Source organism: Triturus cristatus, chromosome 12, assembly GCF_964204655.1.
Source record: "Triturus cristatus chromosome 12, aTriCri1.1, whole genome shotgun sequence".
NCBI classification, from domain to species: Eukaryota; Metazoa; Chordata; class Amphibia; order Caudata; family Salamandridae; genus Triturus; species Triturus cristatus.
Window position 1 is genome coordinate 535,979,307 of NC_140595.1, and position 27,281 is coordinate 536,006,587.

The 27,281-nt window shown below is 43.4% G+C and overlaps 1 protein-coding gene across 2 annotated transcripts in view; it reads left to right on the forward strand.

Moving 5' to 3' along the window:
* The window catches only part of HSF4 (heat shock transcription factor 4), a 463,098-nt gene that overhangs the window by 78,234 nt on the left and 357,583 nt on the right, over positions 1–27,281 (forward strand). For both annotated transcript variants that reach the window (XM_085639409.1, XM_085639410.1), the window contains exons 2-4: positions 9,180–9,288; positions 19,567–19,694; positions 24,531–24,655. In XM_085639409.1, the coding sequence (XP_085495535.1) occupies positions 9,180–9,288; positions 19,567–19,694; positions 24,531–24,655 (362 nt within the window). The remainder of the gene's footprint in view (positions 1–9,179; positions 9,289–19,566; positions 19,695–24,530; positions 24,656–27,281) is intronic.

Sequence of the window (27,281 nt, forward strand, 5' to 3'; positions counted from 1 at the left end):
CCAGTTCAAACTGGTCCTGGGGCACACCAGTCCCGGGCCTGGGGCGAGCTGGACAAAGGATTGGGGGTGTAACCACCCCCCTTCCTGGTCCCACCCATAGGGAGGGACCTAGCAGGTAGTCCGGCCCCTAGAATCCGCTTAAAGGTAGGAGCTGTGTCCTAAGACTTCAGACATCCTGAAATCAACTTAACACTAAGAAGAAGACGGGAACTTCGACGCTCTGCTGCACAGAGGACTGAAGCCAATCTCCCCTGTGGTCAGGGAGTGACCACCTTGCTAACGCAAGCACCATCCAGCGAATCAACGTCTGCTTTGCCGCCGCCTCCCGCCGGAGCCTGAGCCTGAGCCCAGAGACTGACAAGACCTGGACCTCCAGACCTCTCACCGCCCGATCCACAGTCCCTGAAAAGAGGAGACCCGTGGAGGCACCGAGACACGTGGAGCCAGCCATCTTGGAACGACTACGACAAGCTGACAAGTGCAACAACCGAGGCTCCCTCCAAGTTGTGCTTTGGGATCTGAGAAGCCCAACACCCGAGCAGCATCTGCACCAAAGGTGAGCCCTCCAGCATCTCCACGATCTGCGTGGGGCCCTTCTGCATTTTGCCACTCGACGCGCCTAACCGGTTGCTGGCCCGCTGGCTAGTAGCCATCTTGGCGACGAACTCTACAAAATACACCGCTGGTCTGGTTGCTCCAGACTGGCCCTTGCTCCCCTCCAAAGGAGCAGTCCTTCTGACCTTGCTGGTCAGAACCATCAGCTTATTTCATCTCCTACAACAATTGCTTTTGCCAAGGCTTGTTTGCTTCGATCAAGTCGCCGACACCGCCGACAGCGAGAGCCTGCATGGGACAGCTCGTGAACCGACTCCTGGACGTCGTCGACCTCCAGGGACCACGTGGCTGCAGAGACAAGCTACACCTTTCTTCCAGTTTGCACCCGACATTGCCTGGTACCCACCTGGTGCCACGCTGGTCACTGGCTAGTGACTGTGAACACTGTCCCCTCTGCTTACAGGTCTTCAACATCTCCGATCCACTCTTGGATCCACTGCATCTCTCCCGGACCGACCGCCTGCAGCATCTTTGTCTTCAGGCTCCACGGAACAGATAGAAGAAACCCGACGCACTTCGAGGCCTATGCACCCGCTTCCTGTGGGTGAGGTAAAGCTGGCACACCTGTGCCCAAGTGTAGTATTACATCTCTAGTGCCTGTGTTCCAAATCTTGAGTTCCTAGTCCATCCGGAAGATCCTCTTTGCAGTAACTTTGTACTTTTTACGCACCCATTGAAACCTATGGGAGCACGCGTGTGACTATTTGCTCTGCACACGCCACCCGTGGACCTCCTGGTCACTAACTGACGTTAGCTCCTTGTAGGCCCAGCGATTCTAGAGGCCCTAGGCCTTTTCCCTTTTCTGTTCGTGGTACTTATACCACTATTTTAGTATATGGTTCGAGTGGCCACCAGGGCCTATCCATATAAAGTGCAACTTCTGTGTATTCTACTGTAATCTTGTTTGACGATTTGTGCTCCTGTGCTCATAAAGAGACTAGGGGTTACTTTGAGAAATAAATACATATATATTTTGAATATATATCTGTGTGGTGTCCTTTCATTGGTATAAAAGGGGGTTGCATTTGGTAAAACAGCTGGCTTAACACGCTTCACGAGTTTAGCCTCAAAGACTGCTTAGCCTACGCTACCACTAGGGCAGCTAGTCCAAACAGGTTGACTTACAACCACACCATAAGGGTTGCTTGGCATGGTACAAGGTGATCACTTTAACTAGTGAGCATCATATACCAGGCCAACTTCTCACACATGCCAAGATGCATATGTTATGAGGGCCCCTTTAGAAATGGCTGTGAAACCTTTGACGCCCATTATTTGTATAAATGTTCTGGAAAATAAACCATTTGGTCCAATGTCCCCAATTTTCTAGCGGTAGTGTAGCTTTGCCGCTCAAACCCCCACTGATTCTTCTTTGGGGAGAGCGGACTAGGCTGAGTCACTTGGCGTTTGCCAATTGGGCAGTGAATTTATGCCCATTTTTTGTTATTATTTAACCACCCACCAAAGGTCTTAGGTGTCAAGAACATTGCTTTACTCACACTCTTTCACTTTGGCTCTTTTCTACAAAATTGCAGGTACTTCGCCACCTTCACAGAATATTAGTAAGATAGCTATTCTGGTCTGGTCTGGTTTAATTTTTCCTTCAGTTTATCTGTGTGGCTTGGGGCTCCTTCACCAAATACTTCCCGTTATTGAGGTATTCTTAAGCAAACTACCCAGGGGAGGTATTCTTTTTGTCCTTTTATTGGTGCAAACATTTACGCAGTTAAAGCCATGGAGCCATGCAGATGAATTGACTTGAACAGAGCAGAGCTTCATGTTGGAGTTTTTTTGTCTTAAAAGTTCTTTATCGTTCGATGGTCCGTCAGTGTCAGAGGGAGCTGGGTGAGGGCATAGGTAAACTTTACTGACCAGACACACATGAAGGCAGTAATTAGAGGACTAACAAGGAGCCCTAATTGTTTATCATTATGCATCACAGCCGACTCCGCCTGGAAGTGCTCACAGTGATTAATTTGAGCCAGTAGTTACAGGTGGGGCCAACTGGCACATATGTTTGTGGACCAGGAATGTTTTTTTCATCATCAGACTTTGACCCAGAGCAAAAGAGGGAAAGGCTGAAAAGTGAGAAAGGAAAAGGAAGGGAAACACAGAAAAAACTGTGACAAAGAAAGAAAAGCAGGGGTCAACAAAGAGGCAGTAGGCATAGGGTGGTGGTAGAAAGAGACATTCTGTGGAATCAATACTAGACAGCCTTGGTATTCAGTCGCCTGACATTCGGTATTGGCGCCTGGAGGTTTCGGAGAAAACATTTGCCCCTGATGTAATCTTTTACAAATTAAGCACTGCCCCATCCATGAGATTTTCTTTCTTGAAGATCCAAGACACCAGAGGGTAATTCAAAACCCTTTCATGGGGAATGAGAAGAACACAACTCTGTTGCACTGCCGGCACAATCGGTGCTCCCGAAGTGTGCACTTCAAGGAGACAGATGTTTGAGGTGGAGAACAAGGCAGAACTGGCCATAGCGGACATCAGACAGTTCTCCGGGAGCCTGGATTGGTGTGGGACGATTTAGCAGTGGTGAGGGCTGTTTAGTTACTGGGGGCCGTTTTTGCAGCTGTGCTGCTATAATGGCCCAGCTAACAAAAGCAGCGTGGGGGTGGTCCATCAAAATTTCCAGGGCTGGTCAGGGTTTCCACTCTGGCCCTGTGGAGAACCTCCTTCATCCTCTTGGAAATTATGGAGTGCTCGCTGGTATTCGGGAGAAAGAACCTCACAAAGGATAGGACATGACCGACACTTGAGAAGACGGTGGCTGGAAGACTGCGCTTCCAGCGTGCATCGGACAGATAATTTCAACAACTGTCATGATCCTTGCAACAGTAGCTCGTTCAGAGTCCTGCATGAAGACGAACGCAGATGCACAAAGTCATAAGACTGAGCAGCCTCTGGAGCACCAGCGCATCATTCGGCAACGGAAGTGGACGCATGCTACTGTTTTCTTGAAGGAGGAGACGCTTGCACTCATCCAGGATTGAGTCTATTAACTGAATGCTCTGAGATTGGACAAGCGAGTTTCCTATTAAGAAATGGAGGACTGCAGACTGTACTGAGGTTGCAGGAAAAGGGCAAGTCTGTTGAGAGCTTGCTTTCAAGAAGGGGTTCTTAGCAACTAGTTGCTTGAACAGAAGAGCACATTGGCGAATGGAAGGAATGTGTACAGAGAGCTTGAGTCTCTATCACAAATCTGAGAATAGTGCCAGCCACTTTACAGAAAGTTGAGATGAAAGTATGCTTCCTAGAACATGATACAATATAACCCTTCTCCGTCAGACTTAAACTGGACCTAAGTGTTAACACAGTAAACATCTGGACAGAAAGATCTCAACAATCCACCTGATGCAACCTTAGAAAACTGGAATGTTGAGAGCTCCTTTGATGAAAAGGGAGTAACTCAGGCCCAATAAATACCGACTGGTATGGACTTTCTTTTTCAACATTTCATTGTTTGTCGATCTGTTGCTCCCTTTTAAATTTAGAATATTATGTTCTCAGTGATTGAAATGTTCCAATGCGATTTTAGCCCTCTGCCTTAGGCTATACCAGTTGTTAAAGAACCTTTCTCTTGGCTCAAGGCCATTTAGAAAAGGTTATATCCTTGCCAGTGGGTTATATATAGAATTACAGGTATGTGATTGGGAGTAACAGGGATGTGCTCCACCTAGGGGTTCTGAGTGAGATCATGTACACAAACAGAGTGAAGCTCTAGAAATGTATAATGTCACTCAGGACCCCAAGGTAAGAGAATCCCTGTAATTCACATTATACCCACCTATACTAATATGTTGTATATGGCCTCCACAAATCATCTGCCCCTACTTTTAACATCCATCCATGGGAAAAGAAGTAATTGGGGAGCCATATGTAACATGTAAAAAAAAAATGTTTAAACAACTAAAAACTGGCTTCCTTGCCTCTCACCCCTATCACTTTTTAGATACCCTCCTCCCCCAAATTAAAAGAAAATATCTGGCCTGCTGCCACCCATCCATAGAAAACTCTTCTCCCATCACCTTCCCCTTTGCCTCATCCAAGCAGAAAACACTACCATCTGCAAACCCTCCCACCCCAAACTGCAAAATAGTGACTTGGTCCACTGCCAACCACTCCCACCGTCCTCTGCGCCATCCTATCTCCTCCAAGCTCAAAGCTGAGCTCCGTGAGTCAGCACTGAATGGACAGCTTGTGAGCTTCTTTTCTCCTCCCTGTGCCGGTCTGCAGAGATCCACACAGATAGGGGACAAAGGGCATTCGACGATATTCTCGCCCCCCACCCCCTCGGGCTGTGGCAGTAGTCCCCTGCCAAAGTGGGGGGCGGGCCGGAGGAGGGAGGTAGGGAGGGTTTGGGTACAAAAAGAATAAAATTAAAATAAACTTACCTTCACGCTGCTGCCGCCGCCGTCTCCTGCGTATCGGCTCTTTCTGCTTCTGGCTCTGTGGCTGGGCACAGTCTCTCGCCTGCCCTGCGGCCAATCCTGAAGCTGCTCTTACATGAGAGCAGCTTCAGGATTGGCCTGAGCGTCAGCAACTTGCGCTCCCAGGCAGACTGGGAGCCTGTGCCAGCTCTCTCCAGCCCCAGCAACGCAGCTGAGGCTGGAGAGAGAGCTTCACTGCGCATGAGGGGCTCGGCTGGCCATGCCCACCACTCCCTCACCAGCAGTGTCACCCCCTGGACCCGCCCTTAAGACTCATCAGAGTCCTGGGGGTGGGTCCACGGGATTAAAATAAAACGATAATAAAACGGGTTTTAAAACACGTTTTATCATTGTTTTATGTAAAGGTGGTGGCAGGGGCAGCCGTGCTCCTTCGCCCCAATGGAGTGGACGCCGCTGGTTCTGTGGAGACCGTGAAAGGAAGGAAAAGGCGGGTAAGCTTGCCGTCCACCATTCCACCGGTGCGCTTGTGTCGCTGGTAACCAGTGCTTTAAATGGCCCGGAACCCGCCGGTACTGAGTACCGGCACTTCCGAAATTTTTTAACATCTGTACCGGCACTTCTCTGTAGCCAGGGAGAGTACCGGTACCCTGATCGGCGGCACGGTAGGCTCAGGTTAGTTTTCTCCTCCAGTGCAGGGCAGAGGCCGCTCTGCTTCAGAGGAGCTTGTAATTAATCGGGCTGAAGCAGCCTTTGCAGATTTGCTGGCAAAGATTCAGCAGTGCCCATGTGAATGTCCCCAAACTGCAGGGGGGGTGAGGTGGTTTGTGCCATGCTGTGATTAACAGGACAGGGTCTCTAGACAGACCCTGCACTGTCAATCAGGTGCGCAGCGACCATTCGGGTGAAAGCGTGATCATGACTTTCAATTTTTGTAATGAGTTAATCTTTTTTTTTTTTTTTACAGAAACACATTTCTCATGTGTTTTAATATGTGCTGCAACTGGTACACAAGTAATTATGTATGATCATATTATGGCCTTAGCCCCGCCCCTAGCCCCGCCCACTTGCAACACCTCTATTTTAATGAGTACCTGCACTTATTTTTCCCCATTTAAAGCACTGCTGGTAACCCTGGTGAATGGGCAGAATTCAAGGACAGCAAGGGCTTCCCTTGGTTGACATAACAGCAGTGGTTAACCACAGAGGTTAACTTTGGATAACCACTGATGTGACGTCACTGCTGTAAATAACCAACTGCTTTCCGACCCGGTCATTTATGATAGAGACTTCCTAGATACTAGTCATATACAACAACGCTGTGATATGTTGTGTACTAGTAAGCAGGAAGGTTGGTCGAGCAATGGCCAACATGTGCTCCTGAACATGATGCTCTGACTGGATTTCCAAAACTCAGGGCTTTAAGTGGGCCGGGTCTCGCGGGTGCTGAGCACCGGCAGTTTTTAGGTCTCGCCTGACCCAGCGCATGCGCTGGTCTAGCGAGACTTATTGAGAGGGCTCCAAAAAGTGCTACCAGGCCAGCCTAGAGCTACAGTGCATGTGCGCGGGCGCGCGCGCCACGCTTTACCGCGATTACTTTCACTTTCGCGGCCGCACGGCCGCTTTGATGTTTAATCGCGATTGCGATCACTTTCGCGGCCTAACGGCTGCTTGGCATAGTCAATGGGTCACGCTTTTGGGACCTTATATGTATTTAGATATGCAACTGTTGCATGGCTAAACACTTATAAGGTCCCAAAGGCGAGACCTATTGGCTATGCCAATGCTTGTTAAAAAAGGAGGTCTCGAAACGGGTCCCTATCTGGCTCTGTTTTGTGCCCTGGCGGTACGTTTTTTTTCCGGACTGCAGTGACAGCAGGTACTATTTTTCCGATGATAGTTAAGGGGCTTGACTACTCGTGCTTACATAAAGGAACCGCGGGCTTTTTTCTCCATATAATTAACAGAGTGAAGGGTGGATGGGGAATCCCCGTCCAAAGTTTAACCAGGCATTATGTTCACTAAAAAATTAGAAGCCTTTTTGAAGCATGTTGGTCGGGCTCTGAGTATAAAAATCGAACACGAGGCAGTCTGACTCACTTGGAGTTTCTGCGAGCCTGCAAATCGTCGCCGTGACTCATTGAGAAAGTCCGGAACCTAATTCGTGCCAAAAGGAATGGACTGCGCCCACGGCCTGGGACGAACACGCTGACTCTCATTTTCTAGAGCATGAGTTTGGATTTCAAGTTCATCATCACGTCACCAGCGACGCTCGGTTGGCGCCATCTGGTGGGCACTGTGTAAGCATCACTTTCATGTTCCTAGTTAATTCCACGTTGTCTTTGATTATAATAAGCTCCTTACGAAACTGCTGATTACGGTTATTATAAGTACACAAGATGTGAGAACAGGACACAGCAATGGCTTAGCATTTAGAGTTGGATTTCGCAGGGGGAGTGCCCTTGAACCTTACTACGCACTTAGGCCAACCTTTGTGCGGGTGCTCTCACAACACTACTCGACGCGTTTTAGCGCTGCGCACAGTAGTGCTGAAACACGTTTTCTGAATGAGGGGCTGCCATAAATGTTCATCACAGATGTCATAGCAATTGTAAAAAAAACAGAAAAACTAAAAGTCACAGAAAGAACAAGTGTAGCAAATGAGCCACACCCATTCAGCAGGAGTCATGTAGCTGGTGGTGCATTTTGGAGCACACTGTGGCAAACATATTATTAAAACATTGATGGTAGCTCACTGTTGTTTACAGACAGCACATTTTCCATTGAAAATTGCACAGACATGCAGTTTTACTAACAGGCTATGTTTTCTGACAAACTTCTGTTTAAAGTATGCTTGTGTGACCAAAACGAGGTAGGATGTTTTCAGATAGAACACCAGCAGTTAAGATAATGATGACATCACTGGAAGTGACATCAACTGACTTTAGGCCTAATGATGAAATCACATCATTTGACTTTAGACCCAGATCAGAGGTAATGCTAATGCGACTTTTCCATCTGGACAGTTTACTGAGAGTTAAGACTGTTTAGCTCTCATCTACAGGCAGGTTTCATTCCCTGGAGATTCACATTCATCAACAAGCGCAAACACACACATAACACACATACAGAAAGCTGCTTTGGGCCAGCCTGCTTCAGCTATTGACATATTGGAGAGAATCACTTCAGGCACTGGCTCAGTGAGCTGTCCACCACTCCTTGGATTGTGCAGCATTAGTAAGAGTTAACCTTGGCTTTGTTCTTATAATACAGCCATTACATTTCGATACTTTGTTTTCAGACTGAGGCACAAGGGTGTTAATCATACACATAGGAAATCAGACCACTGTTTAGTGCCTGAAGCTTATCTGAACCTTATCTCATTACTTACTAACGTGCCTCTCAGAAGTCACACAAATACACTAACTTGAGCACTTCAATGTTTGGAACACGACAATTGACGCACAACAGATATCATTGACAGCATCTTGCGCAATGTCATATAACATTTCCCAACATTAATGACAAATTATAGACATCAAGTGTGGCATGAAGCAAATTGTGCACACTGTGACATGTCCAGGAGTTTACACACCAATGCCAAATAACTGGAATACCACCCAATCCAAACCTACCTGGAAAATGAGCACACCATGAAGCAAGAAACCCTGTGGCACAGCAAGAGCGTAAAGACCTGCAGCAGACCACGTCTAACCTCGAACTAGCCACAAACCATTTAAGAGTCACTTTTGAACAGTTTAAAAGTGACAGAATGTGCCATATGTTTGTCCATCATCTGCGATATTCAGACTTTCTTGTGTTTACATTGTTTCCTATTAAAGGGACAGGTGGGTGGGGAAATGCTACACTGCTTGTGCCATAGCTGAAGTATAAAGTTCCCTTTCCCAGTATAGGGCTAGGGAGGTATGTACTGTATGTCCTGCCCCTCAACCAAGGCTGATCCTCTTTAGGATGTGGTGTGAGCAGCAAGAGGTGTGTTTATGAGACTAAGCTGCTTCTTGACCAGAGTGAGTGATCGAGTGTGAAACAGTTGTTGCGACAGCATCCACTCACCTCCATTTCTCAATCTCCCCCAGTATAAGTGCATTATCTGCTTTTCTCTGTGATTTTAGGATTATAAAGCCCTTTTCTCTTCCCTTGTTTCAGAATGGAACCAGCTTTCATGTGTTTGACCAGGGCCGGTTTGCCAAGGAGGTGCTGCCCAAGTACTTCAAACATAACAACATGGCCAGCTTTGTCCGGCAGCTCAACATGTGTAAGTACCTGCAACATGCACAGTAACACAAGGGGGCATAGTTATGAAATTGTAGTGCAATGCAGAGTAGAGCCATATCTACTAAGGTATAGGACCGCTGTTCTCTTCCCGAGCACTGGCGCACAAACAGGCTGTATCTGCTGATGTGTCTATAGCTTGCATGAGCGCTAAGTGGCCCCATGTCATGTGTGACTCCCTCAGCCAATCTGACTTTGGAGCAAACAGCACTTTGCCAGCAGTGATCACTAAGCATATTCTTTCAATTGTAAACGGGGATCAACAAGTCCCAAAGTGCACTGTGTTGTGGGCTAAATTCTCACCAGTGTCTGAATGTGTCACACAAGACATTGGAGCTATACATTGGGCATAGTCATCCTGAAAAACCCTACCACCTAAACTACTAGGGGGCATATGTATCAAGCAAATTTTTAATCGCAAACGCTGCGATTCGCAAAATACAGCGTTTGCGATTAAAAATTCGCAAAACGGGATGTATTAGGCAAAATCCCATCGCAAAATTAAGGAATTGCTAATTTAGCGATTTCTTAATTTTGCGTAAGCATTTAAGAAATCGCAAATTGCGATTTCTTAAATGATATGTAAAAAGCACCCAAGTTGTGCGAATTATCCTTAAGAAATCGCAAATTACCACCAACTTCCAGTTGGTGGTAATTTGCGATTTCCTTTCAAAATGCACTATTTTTAATTTTGCAAAGTGCCACGTGACGCTCATACATGCCCTTAGGGCATGTATGTGCGCCATATGCACACACATGCTCATTTCAGGGGTGCATCAGGGTGTCATCATGACACCCTTGCACCTTTGAAATTATTCTCAAATAGCGATTAGCAAATTGCGAATTCGCTATTTGAGAATTACTTCCCATTCATTCCTATGGGTCTCCTGGCCCATGGAAATGAATGGGCAGGTATTCCTTAATTGCGATTTCGCAATTTGCTAATCGCAATTAAGGAATTTTAAGAAATCGCAAAAAGTTTGCGATTTTTTAAATACATCCCGTTTTGCAATTCTCAAATAGCGATTCTTTAAAAATCGCTATTTGAGAATCGCAAATGGTGATGTTGATACATATGCCCCTTCGTTGCCAGATGACACGTCCAGTTCAGGCTAGGCTTTAGTTTTTCAAATCTTTGTTTCTGTGTGTGTCAGTGCAATTAGATGAATTTAAATGAACCAACACTATAATACCCAGAATGCATCAGGTTGTTAATAGAAGGCCTAGGACTGGAAAATTAGCTTGTTGGTTAAATAGTGGCCCAATGCCGTGTCTGGTGGCTTAGTGGACTAATACTTCCACTGTTGGGGCCTGTGTTCGACCTCAGGGTCACAGGTTCAAATCCTGGTGGGTCTACTCAGCCTTTCATCCTGCTGAGGTCGGTAAAATGAGTACCATTGAGTTACGTAACAATAAACATATGTTATTCAGCACCAAGATACACTTGGGTGAATGTACGCATTACAAATACACGTGTTATGTTAAATAGAATCATCAGGTGCCCAAATTGAGGTGTTTGTTGCCAAGAGAGCCTACAAAATAGTGTGACTGCCTCTAGCAAATGAAAAGCAGCCCATAACTTATGAAACCTGATAGTTATAACCATATAGATAAAGTTACCAGGTAACGAGGGCAGCTTTTGTCCTGGATTTGCTATCAACAACCAAAAGTATTCTGGGAGTGGTAGTCTAAGTCCAGTTCAGATGCTCCAGTTGAGCTAACACATCTGAAAACAATGACATATAAAAGAGGAGAATTTTAAGAATAAGCAGAGCATCTTTGATGACATGGATTCACCTGGCAACCTTGACCTATTTACATACGCTCACCAAATGGCCGTGTTTTGTGGCACATCAATGGAAAACAACTAATCTACCCCAATAATTTGCCATATTGTTATGTGGCCAGTGCATGGGACACAAGTTCTTAAGGTTAAATTCTAGGGAGACTGAGCTACTTTTTCTGTGATGCACCATTAGGACAGCATCCTGTGCCATCCTGTGTGGGGATACCACCACCACCAGTCACTACAGCTGAATGTTCAGGGGTGCTACTGGATGAGGTGGATTCACTAGATATGCTGCTCAGTATTGTGGCTGGCTCACATTTTTACTAGGGATGTGTGAAATTCACGCAATTTGCTTTAAAAGAATTATGCACATTTTCAGGAAAGTTACGCGTAATTACTTGAAATGCAAACCCATCATTTAGTGGTATATTTTTAGAGCAAAATGCTTCCTTTGATACGAGGATGCATTTCGCGCAAAAAAATAGTGCAAAAAAACAAAATCACTGCAGATAACAACTGCTCACGTTCTGTTTGTTCGTCTTGACCCAGGACTGTAATTTTGCTGCGCATGGCAATGTAACAAGGCGACGTGCCCTAATGGCGAAATTACGCAAACTGCGCTCCGGTAATTTAAATTTCGGCCTCAGGAAACTTTTTACATGCTTCTGTTCTTGAGACTAAGCCTTTCGTTTTCTCCTTAGAGACAAACATGGCCCTCTTGTTGCTGGGCGTGTCTTTTCACAAATTGAATATCGAAATAACCGTTATTTGGGGCAACCAGCATATCTTCTTAGAACACTTCAGTGCGCACAAACGTCACAGTCAGGATAATGCAGAACGTATTTTTTTTTTGCAGATTTATATAGCGCAAACTCTACCTGAAGATATAGGAGTGCTTTACATGAGCACCGGTTACGTTACACAAGCTGCCCCCGATGCTGGGAATCAAACCGTGAGCCCCGCACTCTGAAGTCTGCCACTCTGGCACCTGCGCCACACCCTCCTCTATGCCATGGGATCATGAAGCCTTCTTGGGGCATACATTAATAAATAAACAAATGGTTTCAACATGTGGCGATGATGTATTCCCTACATTAGACCTCACGTATACACACTATCCGGCTGTGTTAAAGGAGCATTCTAAATATTTTATCCCTTCTATCACCCCTAAGGGTGCTCACTGGTGCATGTGCACACAGTTTGGTCTGATGAATGCTTCACCAGTAATCCATCAGGTAATATTTAACTGGTTGAAGGGGCACGTTGGTATTCCAAAACAATATTTTACCAATGAGAGGGAGCACAAAAAGGTGCTGGCTAATGTGTAAAGATTCTGCAACAAAGTCTTCTCATCTCAAAGGGAGGATTGGTGCAAATGTGTTCCAAGTGAAGAGGAGCTTTTGAGTCATTCAATTTTGACCAAGGTGATTAGGCTAAATGGAAATTTGGTGGAAGATACTGAGGAGGCCCCCGTGAGGTCAGATAGAGGGCAGGGGGCGTACCTCATAGAAATTGTCTGGTTTATTCTACAGTCACTAACCCTTCTACAGAGAAGATAAACCCCCGCATGAATTGTTGTGGAAAGGACGAAAATGTGAACAGGGAGAAAGGCAAAATGTGGTACTTGACACACAATTGTCAGTCATGTCATTAACAATTTATCAAATTTTGCCAGACAGAAGAATATTGAATTCGTGCTCGAAAATAACTTCTTCAAATGACAGCGAGTAAGGTTGGTGGGGAGAACGACCACTTATTTTGTTATAGAATTTTTAGAGAATGCATTGGCGAGAGAGGGGTTACCGTTGGAATAAAGTAGCAGACAATAGAATCCAGTTTGTTTCAGAGGATGTGGTGTGATTATTGAGATGATGGTGTGAAACAGGAGAATTGCCCTTTATCTTCCCAAGACCAAAGGCAAGGTGAACCGAATGAAAAGACTAGTCAGGGGAACCAAACAGTTATCAATAATGTCAACATTGCTGTGGAAGGGGCGTCGCAGTCAGCAGTGGTGGCTTAAAGACCTGGGTTGGCACCATGTAAATTGTTGTGGGGACGGTGTCCATTGACTAGAGTGTGTTAGATAGGATTACTTTACATGAGTAAGACAAAGGAAAAAGAGACCAGTGGAAGGAGTTACACAAGAAGGTGGATAAATCAAAAGCAAGGAAAAAGTATGTCAATGTGAAGAGAAGGACAGGATCTCAGGGATGGGGTCATTTGGAGGCCAGGGATTAAGTGCCATGTGTGTGAGTCACATAAGGGGTATGCTGCACTGTCCTTACAATGTGATGGTGTACCCGAGCTGCTGTAGTCCATTTCAGTACAGTCTCAAACACCTGAGAAATGCAACTCTCAGTGAATTATTACCACTATCTTAAGTATTTGCAAAGGCTGCGAACACTCTGTAGTCAAATACCTTCTTCTTCGGCCCACCATCTCCAGGCTGAAATGGATAGAAAAAGTGGAAGCGGATGACCAAGTAGTGACCCTGCAAATAACCTGCAGGGTATCCCTGGAATCCCTCTAGGAACCTTTCTGCCAGACACAAAGTATGCTTTTATAACTGAGGATCTAATTCAATGATTTAGATTTGATTTGGAAGGATGGCACATTTTTGACCAGGGTTAAAATCAACAAAGAGAATATTTGTTTGGTGACAGTGTGCCACCCAGTTCAAGAAACATCAAAAAGGCGAAGAGCTAATTTCTCATAAAGGCATGGTATTATGGCCCACTTACGGTAAGTAAAACTTTTTTGTACATAGTCTGAACGTTATGATTTCTTGAGGATATGTTTCTAGTGAATTATTTTTAACCATCGACAGTCTGCTTGGGGTGATTCCTTCTCCAGGAAACGGGCAGGGCGGGAGGGTTCTTTCCTGGGAGGGTTGTGGGGGGTCTGGGCTTGGCCCTTGGCTGTTTGGGTGAAGGGGGGAAAATACAAAAATATCAAAAGGAGTAAGCAGAAGAACTGTTTTTGATATGGGCTATGCTATGCTCAGTGGTACACTTAGATCAGGATTATATTTGTCTTTAAAAATGTTTCTTTTCTTGGTTACAATTGAAAATATGGAAGATAAACAGAGATATGGAAGGGGGCCCTTAAGATACTATATGTCATATATATTATATAAATGGGGTTAATCAAGTGCTTATGCTGGAATGTGTCTGGACTAAACTCTGCCAGTAAACGCCAGATGGTACGCGAAGAGCTGCGAAATTATAAGCCTCATATTGTTTCTCTTGTTGAGACGCATCTTGCATATAAAGATAGACAGCTATTAAAACAACTGGGCTATAAGACTATCGAATGTACTTTCCAGACGGTTTCTATCAGAGGGGTTGCCTTTTAAATTGATAAACGGCTCGATTACACCTTACTTAGAGCCTCTCATGATAACCGCGGCAGCTGGTTAATTGTACAGTTACTTATTAATGGCTATAAATTTGTATTATGCATTCTGTACGGCTCAAACTCGGATGAGCCATCTATGTTTAAGACGCTATCATTAGATCTTTTTGATTGGCATGGAGACTTAATTATTATGGGAGATTTCAACTGCATTATGAATTCGAATATAGATTCAACTAATCGAGGTGCGTCAGCCAGAATGAAGAAAGTAAGGGCTGCCATTACGGAAATGGCTCGATTGCATGGTCTTAAAGATGTGTGGCAGGCACTGCATCCTTTACAACCCGGATATACTTATTATAGTGAACCTCATCAGCAGTATTCAAGAATTGATATGTTTCTGGTTAATGATACAATTTTAAATATAGCCAAATGTGAAGTATGTCCTAAGATAGTATCAGATCAAAATCCCATATTGCTGTCACTTATGCTCGGCTCGTGTAATAAACAAGCATGTCAGTTTTCTTTTCCTCTCTATCTGCTGACGGTTATGGAGTTTTTAGCATTCATGAAGAATAGCATTAGGAATTTATTTTAGACAATGAAGACTCTGCTTCCCTTTTCTCTGTCTGTGACTCACTTAAAGCTTACATAAGAGGAGCGTTTCAACAATATGTCTTTAGGCAGAATGGCAATAAGAACGTGGCAACTAAGGCTACTAGGGAAACTATTTGGCAATTAGAAATTCTCATGCCAATGAAATTAAACTAGGACTTACTCCACAGGCGACACTGCTAGCATACTCACAAATATTAGTTTTAATTGAGAAACGTGCAGCATTAGGATGGTCCCTAAAAGATAAGACGGCGGCTAGCTATAATAAAAACTGCGTTCTTCAATAGGAGTATGGGGAAAAAGTAGGCAAAGTGCTTGCACATCAACACTCTGATAAGAGGGCGGCAAGAGAAATAAAGTGCATAAAAGGCAATGGGGGGACACTTTATACACGGCCAGAGAGATAATAGAGCAATTTCTTTGCTTCTATAAGAAACTATACAGTAGCCCCAATGTGTTTGCTGAAATTTGTATTTTGATTACTTAGAAAATTGTAATTTTCGTAAATCTATTCAAAGACTTGAAGTAGAGCAGGTAAATTCCCTTAATTTAGATATTACGGCTGAAGAAATTGCTGATGCTATATGGGCTCTCCCCTTTGGAAAAGCAGCAGGTGAGGATACCATACCGGCAGAATTTTACAAAATATTTAAGACCAGCCTGACTCCTCTTATGTGCAAACATCATGAACCATATTAGTATGAGTGGATTGGTACCTAGTTCATGGGATATAACAAACATTGTCTTCTTTTTAAAAAAGAACAAACCGAAGGAAGAGTGTGCGTCATATCGTCTGATCTCACTCATAAACGTCGATGCAAACATTTTTGCAAAAATATTGGCTACGCGTCTCGCACCCTATGTGGCACAACTAGTTTCTGGTCAACAGCATGGCTTTATACCCGGCAGGGATACGACTGCACACGTGATCACAACTTTACTTGGTTTTGATGCGGCTTCTAAGCTGATTCTGGATATGGGGATGGTCATGCTTGACGCTGAAAAAGCATTTGACCGCGTAATATTGGACTGTCTCTGGGCCATATTTATCGCGTATAACATCCATGGCCCTTTTTATGGATGGATCAGAGCTTTATATAAACGTCCAGGTGCCAAACTACTCTACTTACATTACCAGTCCGCTTCTTTTACGATACTTAGGGGCACTCTGCAAGGCTGTCCTCTCTCCCCTTTACTTTTTGCCTTATACATAGATCCCTTTATAAGATCACTGCTTGCCAACTCATCTATTTTGCCAGATTGTTTAGGTTCTTGTGAATTGAAAATAATGGCTTATGCCGACGATATAGCTGGTTTTACTATGGATCAAGTTAAGGCTATAGAGGCAATCCAAACTGAGGCTAGGACATTTGGGAATTTTTCTGGTTATAAATTGAATGTAAATAAGACACAGACTATCCTCAATTATCAAACCAGTAGGGCGGTAATTGGGGTCTGCTTAGTTGCAACTTATTTAGGTGTACGGATTACCTCAGATCTGGGACAGATCATAAAGTTGAACTATGAGCCTTTGTTAAAACTTATGATTTCCAAAATGAAGAACTGGCATAAATTGCCTATTAGTATCTTAGGCTGCTGTAACATTATTAAAATAATTGTTTTACCAAAATGTCTTTATTTATTTAGGGCAATACCATTGAGAGTTCCGAATTATTTTTTTAAAAAACTTGAAGGGGCTATTAGCAGCTTCATATGGGGCTATAAACAACTACAGCGTGCCATAAGATACTTGAAGCTTCCCTATAAATATGGAGGATTTCAAATACCTGACTTCAAACTTTACTTTTGGGCTTTGTTTGTAGTTCGCTTATGGGATCTTCTTTCCCCTAGCATATAGCATTGTTGTTATAGCCTCGTTATTGGTAGTGCCAGTAGTATTTTCTTATATAGGATCCATGATCCAAATTACTTTAAAAGAGTACGGTTTAACACTCTTAAGGACATAGCATATATCTGGCATTATATCTGGCATGAAATTACAGCCAAATGTTCTTTGCCATTGATACATCTTAGTCTACCATTGTGGAGCAACCCCATGCTTCCGGAAATATTTCACGATACTCAAGCTAAATTGTGGGATAGATACGGTATTACCCAACTTGGGCATTTGTATAATAACAATGGGTTTCGTACGTTTGAAGATTTACAGAAGCTATTTAGTATCCCAAGAATATGTTTTACTAATATCTGCAGATTAGGGACTGTCTATGGGGGTGCATAGAAATAAGAAAACCTAGTGGATCGGATATATTGACTTCTCTGCACTCACATGCAAAATTGACTATTAGCAAGACTTATCAGTTATTCTCTCAATTTTGGGAGAATGACGGCTCAAAGTTGTCATCTAAATGGAGCAAGCAATTGGGTCAAGACATTAGCTCTGGGGATATCGAAGATGCGTTAGAGACCTTATACGAGGACTTAAATTCCACTAATATAAAGCTGCAACAGTTTAAAACAGTATGCATACTTAATTATACTCCAGAACGAATCGCTAGGTGGGCATCTGTTAATGGTACAGATATGAGCGAAAAGGCAAATGCGCTAACTGCGGATTGGTTGCCGCAGACAGCTTACATATGTTTGTTACCTGCTTAGATTTGACAGCCTTCTGGAAAGAGGTTATGCATATAACAGGTGACTGCTTGAAGATTAATATGTAATTTATGGAAAAAGAGTGTATGCTCGGCTATAAAATAGAGTTTGACTCTGGATTAAGATCTCTTATATCGGTCATCATAGTAACAGCGCGACTATGTATTGCCCGGGCTTGGGTTTCCAAAATACCGCCTAGCGCTCTGGAATGGTGGGTAATGCCAAGGGAAATATTTGAGAGATAAATGGCTATAGTTAAAAGTAGGGACATTTGTTCTGGGAAGAAATTTCACTGAATTTGGGGGCCCATGTTGAATATAGGAATATAATAATGTTAGGTATCAATATGATATTTTATTATATTGTTTAAGTCTATTTCCCTTTTTTCTTTATCCTTTTTCTGATCTCTTATATATTCTCTCTTTTCTCTGCATATTAGGATCTTTTTTCTTGATATATGTTTTGAATATTGCTGTTACTGACGCATGGTCTCTATGTTTACTCCTGGTGATAAAAAAAAATCCTTTTAACTATTCTTCAATACAGCTGTCATTTTACAAATAAAGCATGTTTTTGATCATCAAAAAACATCAAGCATTGACAAAAGCGTCTGAATTGAATATGAAAACAGATGACAAACACAGGCAAACAGAAATTATGCCTCAATGTGATAACACATTAAAGCCAAACCTATTGAATTTGTGACTGCATGGTAGTGGTAATGATGGTGTCGGTGTTGTGGCATAGGTGGTGCTGGTGGTATATGTAGAGGTCGTTTTGGTGGTGATGCTAAACGTGGTAGTGTTATTGGTGATGGTAGTGGTATTAATGGTTGTATTAGCATTGTTGAGGTAGGATTGGTTTTGGTGATATGGTCATGGGAGCAGTTGTTGTTTAGTTTATGTGTTGGTGGTATTAATGTTGGTAAGAGGTAGGGTATTAATATAGGTGGTGAGTTATTGGTGGAGTTATTGATGGTGGCATTTTTGGTGGTTTTGTTGGTGATGTTGTGGTACTGGTGGATTGATGGCATTGTTATTTTTGTGGTGGTATTGGTACTGGTGGTGTGCGGCATTGATGTTGGTGGTGGTGGTGGTACTGGTGGTGATGGTACTGGAAAATTGCTCTATATCTTCCCAAGACATATGGTTTGGTTTGGTAATGATGTGGTGGTTATATGAATAGTAGTGGTTTTGGTGTTGGTCTTGTACTGATGGTTGTTATGAAGTTCCCATATTATCATATGTACACACCCACACCCACACACACACCCTTTACTTGCTTTTTATTTATCACATCTAGAGGCTTTGACCCCAAGATGGCTGTCCAATATGATCAACAAATAGCAATGAGGAGTCCATTTAATGGTCAGACTCACACTCAGTAATGAGAAAAACATTCGGAAATACCTGCTGCATTAGACAATTATTTCTGTACACTATGTATGTATGAATAAAGCACTGAATGTGACAAAATGTGTGATGGTTGAGAGTAACTACTGGATGTAAAAAAGTTCCTATTGCATTGCAATTACAAGTACTCAGTAGTAGGTGCAATGATACACAAACTAGCCCCTAGCATGATGGAGAAAGAGGAATACTCTTCTGGGCTGATCTAAGATTTGCTTGTCAATATAGCAAGCCAATAGCTGATTCAAATACGTCAATGGTTGAAGGGATCTGACCCACAGCCCATTCTATGTATGCTGTATGTATAAGGTCTGTTGAAAGCCAGCTAAGAACTTAAAAGAGCGGAAGTGGCATGAATTCTGGAACTAGATGCATTGTGAAAACTACAAAACAACAGCAGTATAAAGTAGCATACATGTTTATGTGTGTATTACTCTCTCCTCTTTAATTAATCTCTCTCTCTCCTTTATGTTCCTAGATGGCTTCCGGAAAGTGGTCAATATCGAGCAGGGCGGTCTGGTTAAACCAGAGCGCGATGACACGGAATTCCAGCACCTCTACTTCCTGCAGGGCCATGAGCATCTCCTGGAGCATATCAAGCGGAAGGTGGGACACTGACGCTTTCCTACTCCTGCTCACAGATTCATATAGCACCTCGCAGTGTAGATCAACCTTGCCATGTCACCAGGGGTGTAGATTCAGGGGGGGGTGTAGATTCAGAGGGGGTGTTTGGGATGTTACACCCCACAAATACATTTATTTTCTGAAAAATAGTTGGGTACAGGTGCTTTCAGTCAGGAATTGTGAGATGTCAGATGGATTTCACCAAGAATCTTTACATACACACAGGGACATCTTAAGGATTTTGGGTGCCCTGGGGCAAACGTATTTTGGGGGCCCTTGTTCGGAAGTAATTTCAGCTCTTTCATGCCCTCTTTGGGTAGGTAACTGACAGTGCACAGACACACTTGTCCAAATTCTAAATATGTATGCAGACATTGACATGCGTTTTCAATATTGTAACAGCAGCAGCTCACTAATATTACTGCAAATAATCTCTGTGCCACCCTCCCATTTATCGTTTGTGAGGTTCTATTTTGATCTAAAAGAACGTTTTTATGGATGTTGTATGAAACATAAACACATCATTTCTCTGCAAAATGTCTGTAATAGACTCTCACACATGACCCACATTAAAAATACTTTAAAGGAAAATGGTATTTAAAACAATCTGTTTAAGAATTATTCAAGGTCATTGGGGAAAGACTCTCTGCAGAACAGAGCTGGCTCTACCAGGGGCCCCCAGAAAGCCTGGGGGCCTGGGCCAGGGCCTACTTTGCCCATACACAAAAACCACACACAATCTTCCCTCTTTGTTTTGAAAGTCCTCAGAATATTATTTTGCGAAATATTGTGTTTTCTCTCTTAGTACCCCTACCAATCCACATTCCTCTCTCTTTCCACTGCCCCTTAGGCCCCTCTAATGCACCCTACGTGTCCTATATTGTATTTAAACATTATATGCCAGCTTGATTGTCCGAAAATCTGAAGCTCACATCCCCCTAATCTTATTGACCAAGCTTCCCCCCTGAGTGTCACAAGACAGCAATGCAGCTTTGTACCTGAGGGCCACAGCCAGCCTCGTGGTTTGTGTTTTGGCATCAGAGAACAGCTGACTGTTAGTGTGTGGCTCATTGAGAGGTGGAAAAGTCAAACCCAAGCACGTTTTCAGAATGACCACTGACCATACAAAAAATCTCCATTGAAGTATGTGTATTTTGGTCTCATGTGTATTCATTGTGGATATCTTGAAAACCTGACAGCTTTTTATCATTAGGGGTCTCACATGCAAGTCATACATAGATTGGGGCCTGTGTATTCACATATTTGTGCACGTTTGTAGAAAGAAGTCTTAACTGCTGAGATTTAACCCGTTGTTTTCAGTTTTAAATCTTTAACCATCAATTAGCAGCCTCGACACTAACATCAATGGGCAGTGAGATTTTTCTTAAATGAGGCGCTATATATAATTAATGTAAGTTTTATTTGTTTTATTGTTTTACGAAAGACAGATACATCTAGTTAAAATTGTAACACACACGAACATATTTGAAAAGTTAATTCTAAAGTTCTTTTTGTTTTTCAATGTGATACTTTTTAAAATCAAGGTTGGTATAATAAACACAAAAATATGCAGGCCATTGCGCTGCACCCCTGCATTTTAAGTTTTGAAAAGGCTTTTATTTGATTAATGAAAAATAAGTGTAACATAATACAGGTAATACAAGAGTAATATAAAATAGAACAAGATAATAATATATCATATTAGAAAGAAGAAAGGGTGAAGGAGAAAAGGGGGGGAAGATAGAGGGAAAGAAGAATGTATTGTTCTTAGTTGTGCAGCAATTTCTTGAGGCCAAGCGTGTGGTTTATTGTCGTAAAAATGTCGTCAATGCTGCTCCAAAACTGAGGTTAGCAAGCCAGGCCTGAGGTATAGGGGGACAGGGAAAGATCACTTAAAATTGAAAAGAATGTCTGAAATGCTTTTACTGTTCTCAGCAACTTGTAAATACTCTGGGCTGCAAGCATTCCGCTCCATGGTTATTCTTGCTCACTGTGCAGTTACAGGCAGGGATTCATGCAAATTAGTTTTGGCCCTGCTCCAATAGGAAAAAAACAGCCTGACTGCTAGCCCATCTCCCCACTGAATGGGAACACATGGAGTGGCGTAGCAAGGATGGGGCAGTCCGCCAATACCCCCCCCCCGTTCTTACCTGTGGCCGTCGTGGGGCGGCAAACGCAGGGACTGCCACTGGTGGCTAAAGGTCTAGCTATGCCACTGAACACATGCAACCCAGAATGGTTTTGGCCTTTTAGCGCTGCTTCATTGTAACGTAGTTTGCGTACTAAACTGACTGAAATAAAAGAGAGTTAAGACTGCTGAAGTAAAGGGGGCTTAGGCAAGGGGGAGCAGGTGTCCTGGATTTGCTGGGAAGGTTTCGGTTTTTCACCACCTGTCCCGGCAGATTTAAGCAAATGTGGCTTATATCCTGAGAGGGCCGGCTGGAAACAGTGGGAGGCACTTTTTATGTGCTCGAAATCAGGACTAACAAGCAGCTCTTATCAGAAAGTAATTCAATTAGCAGGACTGGCCTTAAAAACTACATTTTATTACCTTAGTACCTCCTTGTCTGCGTTTCGGTGTTATTCAGTGTTATCATTCTGTGCCCCTCGGCTGATATAAAATTATAGCCCTTCTTCTATTTTTGCGAAATGTCCCTGTTTTTGGTTTTCCAAATCTGGCCACCCTAGTTTAGGCAGGTGCTACTCGTTCCACTTGTTGAGCAACTAAATATTTCCTGGCCCCTTTCTCTGGATTAGGGCTTTGGGGGGGATTTTGGGCAGGAGGGGGGGGGTGCAGTCAAAGCCCAGTTTGGGCTTGTTGGGCTGCCCCGGGCTATGTTGGGCAGGTGGTTGGGCTACCTTTGGGCTGGCTACTCTATAGCCGGCCATCTTGTGTCACCAGCCACCATTTTGGTGGTGGTGACACGACAGCCGGCCGTAGGGACAATTTGGGAGATTTTGTCCCGCCCTCCCTCCCTAAGAAGGGGGGTTTTGTCTGGAGGTTCCAGGGGGGTGGAATGGGGTAGTAGTCGTTTCTTTTGCAATGTACTGCAAGTGGGTAGTATTGTTGGGATCCGGTGCACGGGGGGGGGGGAAAGCATGTACTTTGGTTGTCGCTGGAAACAGGTGCTAGTGTGGTACAGAATGTATTTTGGGGGCGGTCTTTCCTGGGGAATGGTAGGTACAGTGGTTTACAGTTACTGTTTATTGGTTGGGAAGGTCACTCGGGGAGCACGTAGGAAGGGGAAAGAGCATAGGGAGTGTACATAGATAGCTAGTTGAAGACAGGTTTAAAAGTTGCAAGTTGGGGCGTTTATAAATGTTTTGTAGGGGGAACAATTTTAGGGGAGGGGAAGGGGAGTAAGGTAGGAGGATAATATTTAGTGAGGCATAGTTTTGTACAACACAGGCCAAGGAATATAGATGTGAGGTGCACCCGTTTTCAATAAAGCGGCCTTTTTCACGCCAACAAGCTAGTCTGTGGTCTGTGATGCACCCCTCTCGGCCCAATGTCAGGATTAGCGCCTGAGGCTTGCCTGACTGGATGACCCCAAATGTTTTAGGGTGTTACAAATGCGCTGCGCTGCGCCACTTGACACTCGCTTCCTTGCCGCTCCCCCTCCTCCTATACTGCTCTTGAGCACGTAATATTCTTGGCGCCCTCGTGCTGTGTAGGGAATGGCCCCTCTTCTCTGTAGTCTCAACATGAAGGCACATGTGATATTTTCGTTCAGTGCTGTCATCTGTTTCCCCTGGGTGCCCAGTCTGGAATGTAATTTCACAAAAGTGTTTTCACTTTGCGTTCATTTTATGCAAGTATTTTGATTCTTTCACAATTGATTTTGTATTATTATTTTTATTTATTTATGTTTTTATTGTATCCATAGACTACTTTTAACCCAACTGCTTATTTAAAAAAAAAAAAAAAAAAACAGTCAAAATTCAAGAACATTTCAACAAAGTTCATGAGGAAATGCAAGGTTAAGGGGTAACTTGTGCTGTTTCTTAAAAACAAAGACAAAGTTGAAAAACTTGGAGTAGCTTGTTCCATATTCTGGGATCGCTCCCTTTTTCTGCGGCATTGAAAATACCATGAAATGCTGCAGTAGCTGGTCATCATTAGACAATATACTTTTTCTAGTGGACTTTTAATCTGTTACGAAATTGGGCACCACATTTAGATTGGGTTGTGTGTTGCCTTATGTGTGGTGTTCAGAGATGCCATTTGTGGTGTTCTACCACATAATTGAGTTTTATTTCAACTTACAATTTCATCCAGTCCACAATATTTACTACCACAATATCTTTAAGTTAAGTATATTTAGATAAGTCTAGATTTACTATTCCTAAATCCACATTGATTTACCTTAACGATGTATACATTGTCAAGGTAAAAAGATGTGAAGTTCAGAACAGTAAATCTATACTTACCTATGTATATTTAATTTGATGATATAGCGGTAGTTTATGATGTAGATTCAATGTTTTTGTAGGTCGAAATAAAAGATTAAATATTTTGACACACTATCCCATTTGTGACGTCTTCAGTCCTGCCACTGATGATGCCAATGACTATGTCATTTGTGATGTCATCAACTATCTAACTTGTGTTAGAGTATGAGCAGTGCATGACGGGGAGGGTAGATGGTGCTAGCCAGCCTTTTGCAGATAATGTATCTTCAGTAGGCATTTAATGCTACGTAATGCTCAACCAAAGCCAAACTTCCACCTCAACAAGTCAACAGAAGTAGCAATGTAAACAGAATATATGCTCAGCCATGCCACAAACAGTGAATGACTACATACTACTACTTGCAGGTGTCTGTTGTGAAAAATGAAGAGACCAAGATGCGGCAGGAGGACCTGAACAGATTGTTGTATGAGGTGCAGATCTTAAGAGGACAGCAGGAGAACATGGAGTGCCAACTGCAGGACATGAAACAGTGAGTTCAGCATCCTCTCTGAAGACACCTCTTTCTTGCAAGAACTGTCTATTCTTTGGAACACCCAAGGAAAAACAGTCTTGTACTGCTAAAAGACTTCTCTCCGGATTCCACATTTCCTGGTGGTGCCAACCAGCTAGGCTTGCGCAAAACTGCAATTTTCTTCCATGCATTTTGCATTAAAACCTTGTATAGGTTTTGGGGTATCTTCGTATTATGCCCGGGGGTCATCTGCATGAAAACTATTTGCGAGGTATGCCATTGCATTCAAAAGTCATGCGTGATACTTTCTAAAGTCCACACAATGAACCATCCTAGTGCAGCACATGCGGCAGCGAAACCCATTGAGTTTCACTGTTCCGACAACACATTTTCATCTCAAATTTGATCTCCTGCAACTGGATATTACACAAAAATCTAAGCATTATAAAAAAACTGAAATTATGCAAAAAAAATACATAGCTCAAAAGTCCGAATTTTTGAGAGATTATGCTCATGTAGAAACAACATGGTGGGCCTAATTCCAACAACCTTTCTCAGCATTTCGATGAATAATTCCTCTATTACTTCATCATAAAAATCAAAAAATTGACCAGATTCTTGGTAAGGCCTAAAAGATCTCTTTGGTGACCCCTCTGTGTGCTGTGACTAACAGGTTGTAACCACCCCAAAACAGCTATGGCCTACATAGAGCAATGTAACACGGCCTCCACATTTAACTGGGAAAAACAGGTTTCCCTGCATTAACAATAGAATGTGGATGCTTCTTAAACTAGTGTTTTTACTCTAAACATCATAAATGACACGGTTTGGTCTTATTGTAATAAACTCTAATACCAAATATATGAAGTTATGTCTAGATATTGATACTGAATACAATAACAAGGTATTTAGACCTACTTAATACATATCATTTATAATCTGTAACATTTCTCTATGGTGAACTGAAATCAAATCATATTTAGATGTGACAAATCTACATACATAAACACACACACAAATTCAGACAATTGTAAAGTCTTTTATTGAAAATATAAAATCGTATGTAGAGGCGCTGAAGGATATGCCAGGTTTCAAATTGTATTAAAGACTCTTTGGTCACTTGAGCTTTGGGACATCAGACATAATGAAGTACATAAGAAACATAAGCATACATAAAGACTACAAGGATTGTTCTCAAAACAGTGGGCGAGTGTAATGTCAGGGAAGGGGGTAGGACTCTATGCAGTGAATTACTAAGAATTCGAACAGGTGATGGTAAAATTCAGACAACTTGTTCGGTGGGGAGTGGCAGCCGACGGACAACTTTTTCTCGCAGGGCAGGGGGATGGTGGCAATCGACAGACACGACTTGTTCACCCCTGCCGCCCGGGGTGGACTGCCCCCGTTACCCCCTAGCTACGCAACTGATGATGTAACAAAAAATAATGGGCCTCCCCTGTAGAATGTGAAGGGGGAAATTGAGTCTCCCATATCTCTCAGATACTTATTGGCCTTGGGCTGAATGGGTGTCTCCGCAGGGGTAGTGGGGCCCCTGAAAGGTCTTGGAACCCCCTGTGCCACAGGGTCCACAGAGGCCTGCAATATCCCCTGGTGAAATCCCACTGCCCGGTATGATCTTCTTGGATAATGTTTTCCTTCCCTATTTACTGCAGGACCATCAGGTCTTGGCCAGTTGCCTTCTCCACGCCCTATTATTATTCAGTAATTTATTGCTCTCTATTGTGGACTAAGCGTCCTTTTCACCTCACCAGGCCCAGATCACTGCCAGAAAAACATTACCTTCCAACCAACCAAGCGATTTGTTTCCCGTAGTTCAGGCCTGCGGATTTATGATTGTTGTGCTTCTCTCGCTTTCTCTTCTTCTGAGACCCTTCAGTCTTTCACATTTGGCTGTTCACCTTTTACCCTCACTATTACATTGGTGTTGGTTGGCTTTGGCAGAAGGCAGAGGAGTCAATGCACCAATATTGACCATTTACTTGTTGTTTAGGCTCAAACTGTGCAGGCTCTGACAGGGTGCCAGCTCGGAAGGATGGCAGAGGCAGGGTTGTTGGCTGAGGACCATCATCCTTATACAGGGCGTTTGGCAGGAGTTCTTTAGCTGCTCCCCAGTTTGATTGGTTCTCTTTTGCCCTGACGACTGTGTTAGACAGGTTTATCGGGTGCTTTCTTGCTGGAGTTAAAGGGGCTCTTCTCATGCACACGTCTAACAAAGATCCTGCTGAAACTGTACAATGTCTCCTCTTCGTGTTTCTGTTCTGATCTTCAGTTCCAGATATGACGGTTGAGGTGTGGCTTCTGGAGTGTCCTCAGATGATTCATCCGGAGCTGGTCTTAACTAGAGAGTGACTTGGTTGTCGCAGTGGGATAGGTTGGGTCAGTCTGGGATATTCCTATAAGTGTGTGGATGGGGCACTCGTCTCCCTAAGCTTTAGTCAGTGGGGAACCCTCTAGGGCATGGGTTTGTTGGAGGCGGGCAGGTCACATTATGTTGGGTAGCACTAGAATCAAACTCCATTCGCTTAGGCTCTTCTTTCTTCGATCTCCCTTGTCTCTATTCCAGCAAAGATTAGATCATTTGCTTGCTCTTTCAAAAGTGGCTGTAATTAAGTGAGGTTCCTTT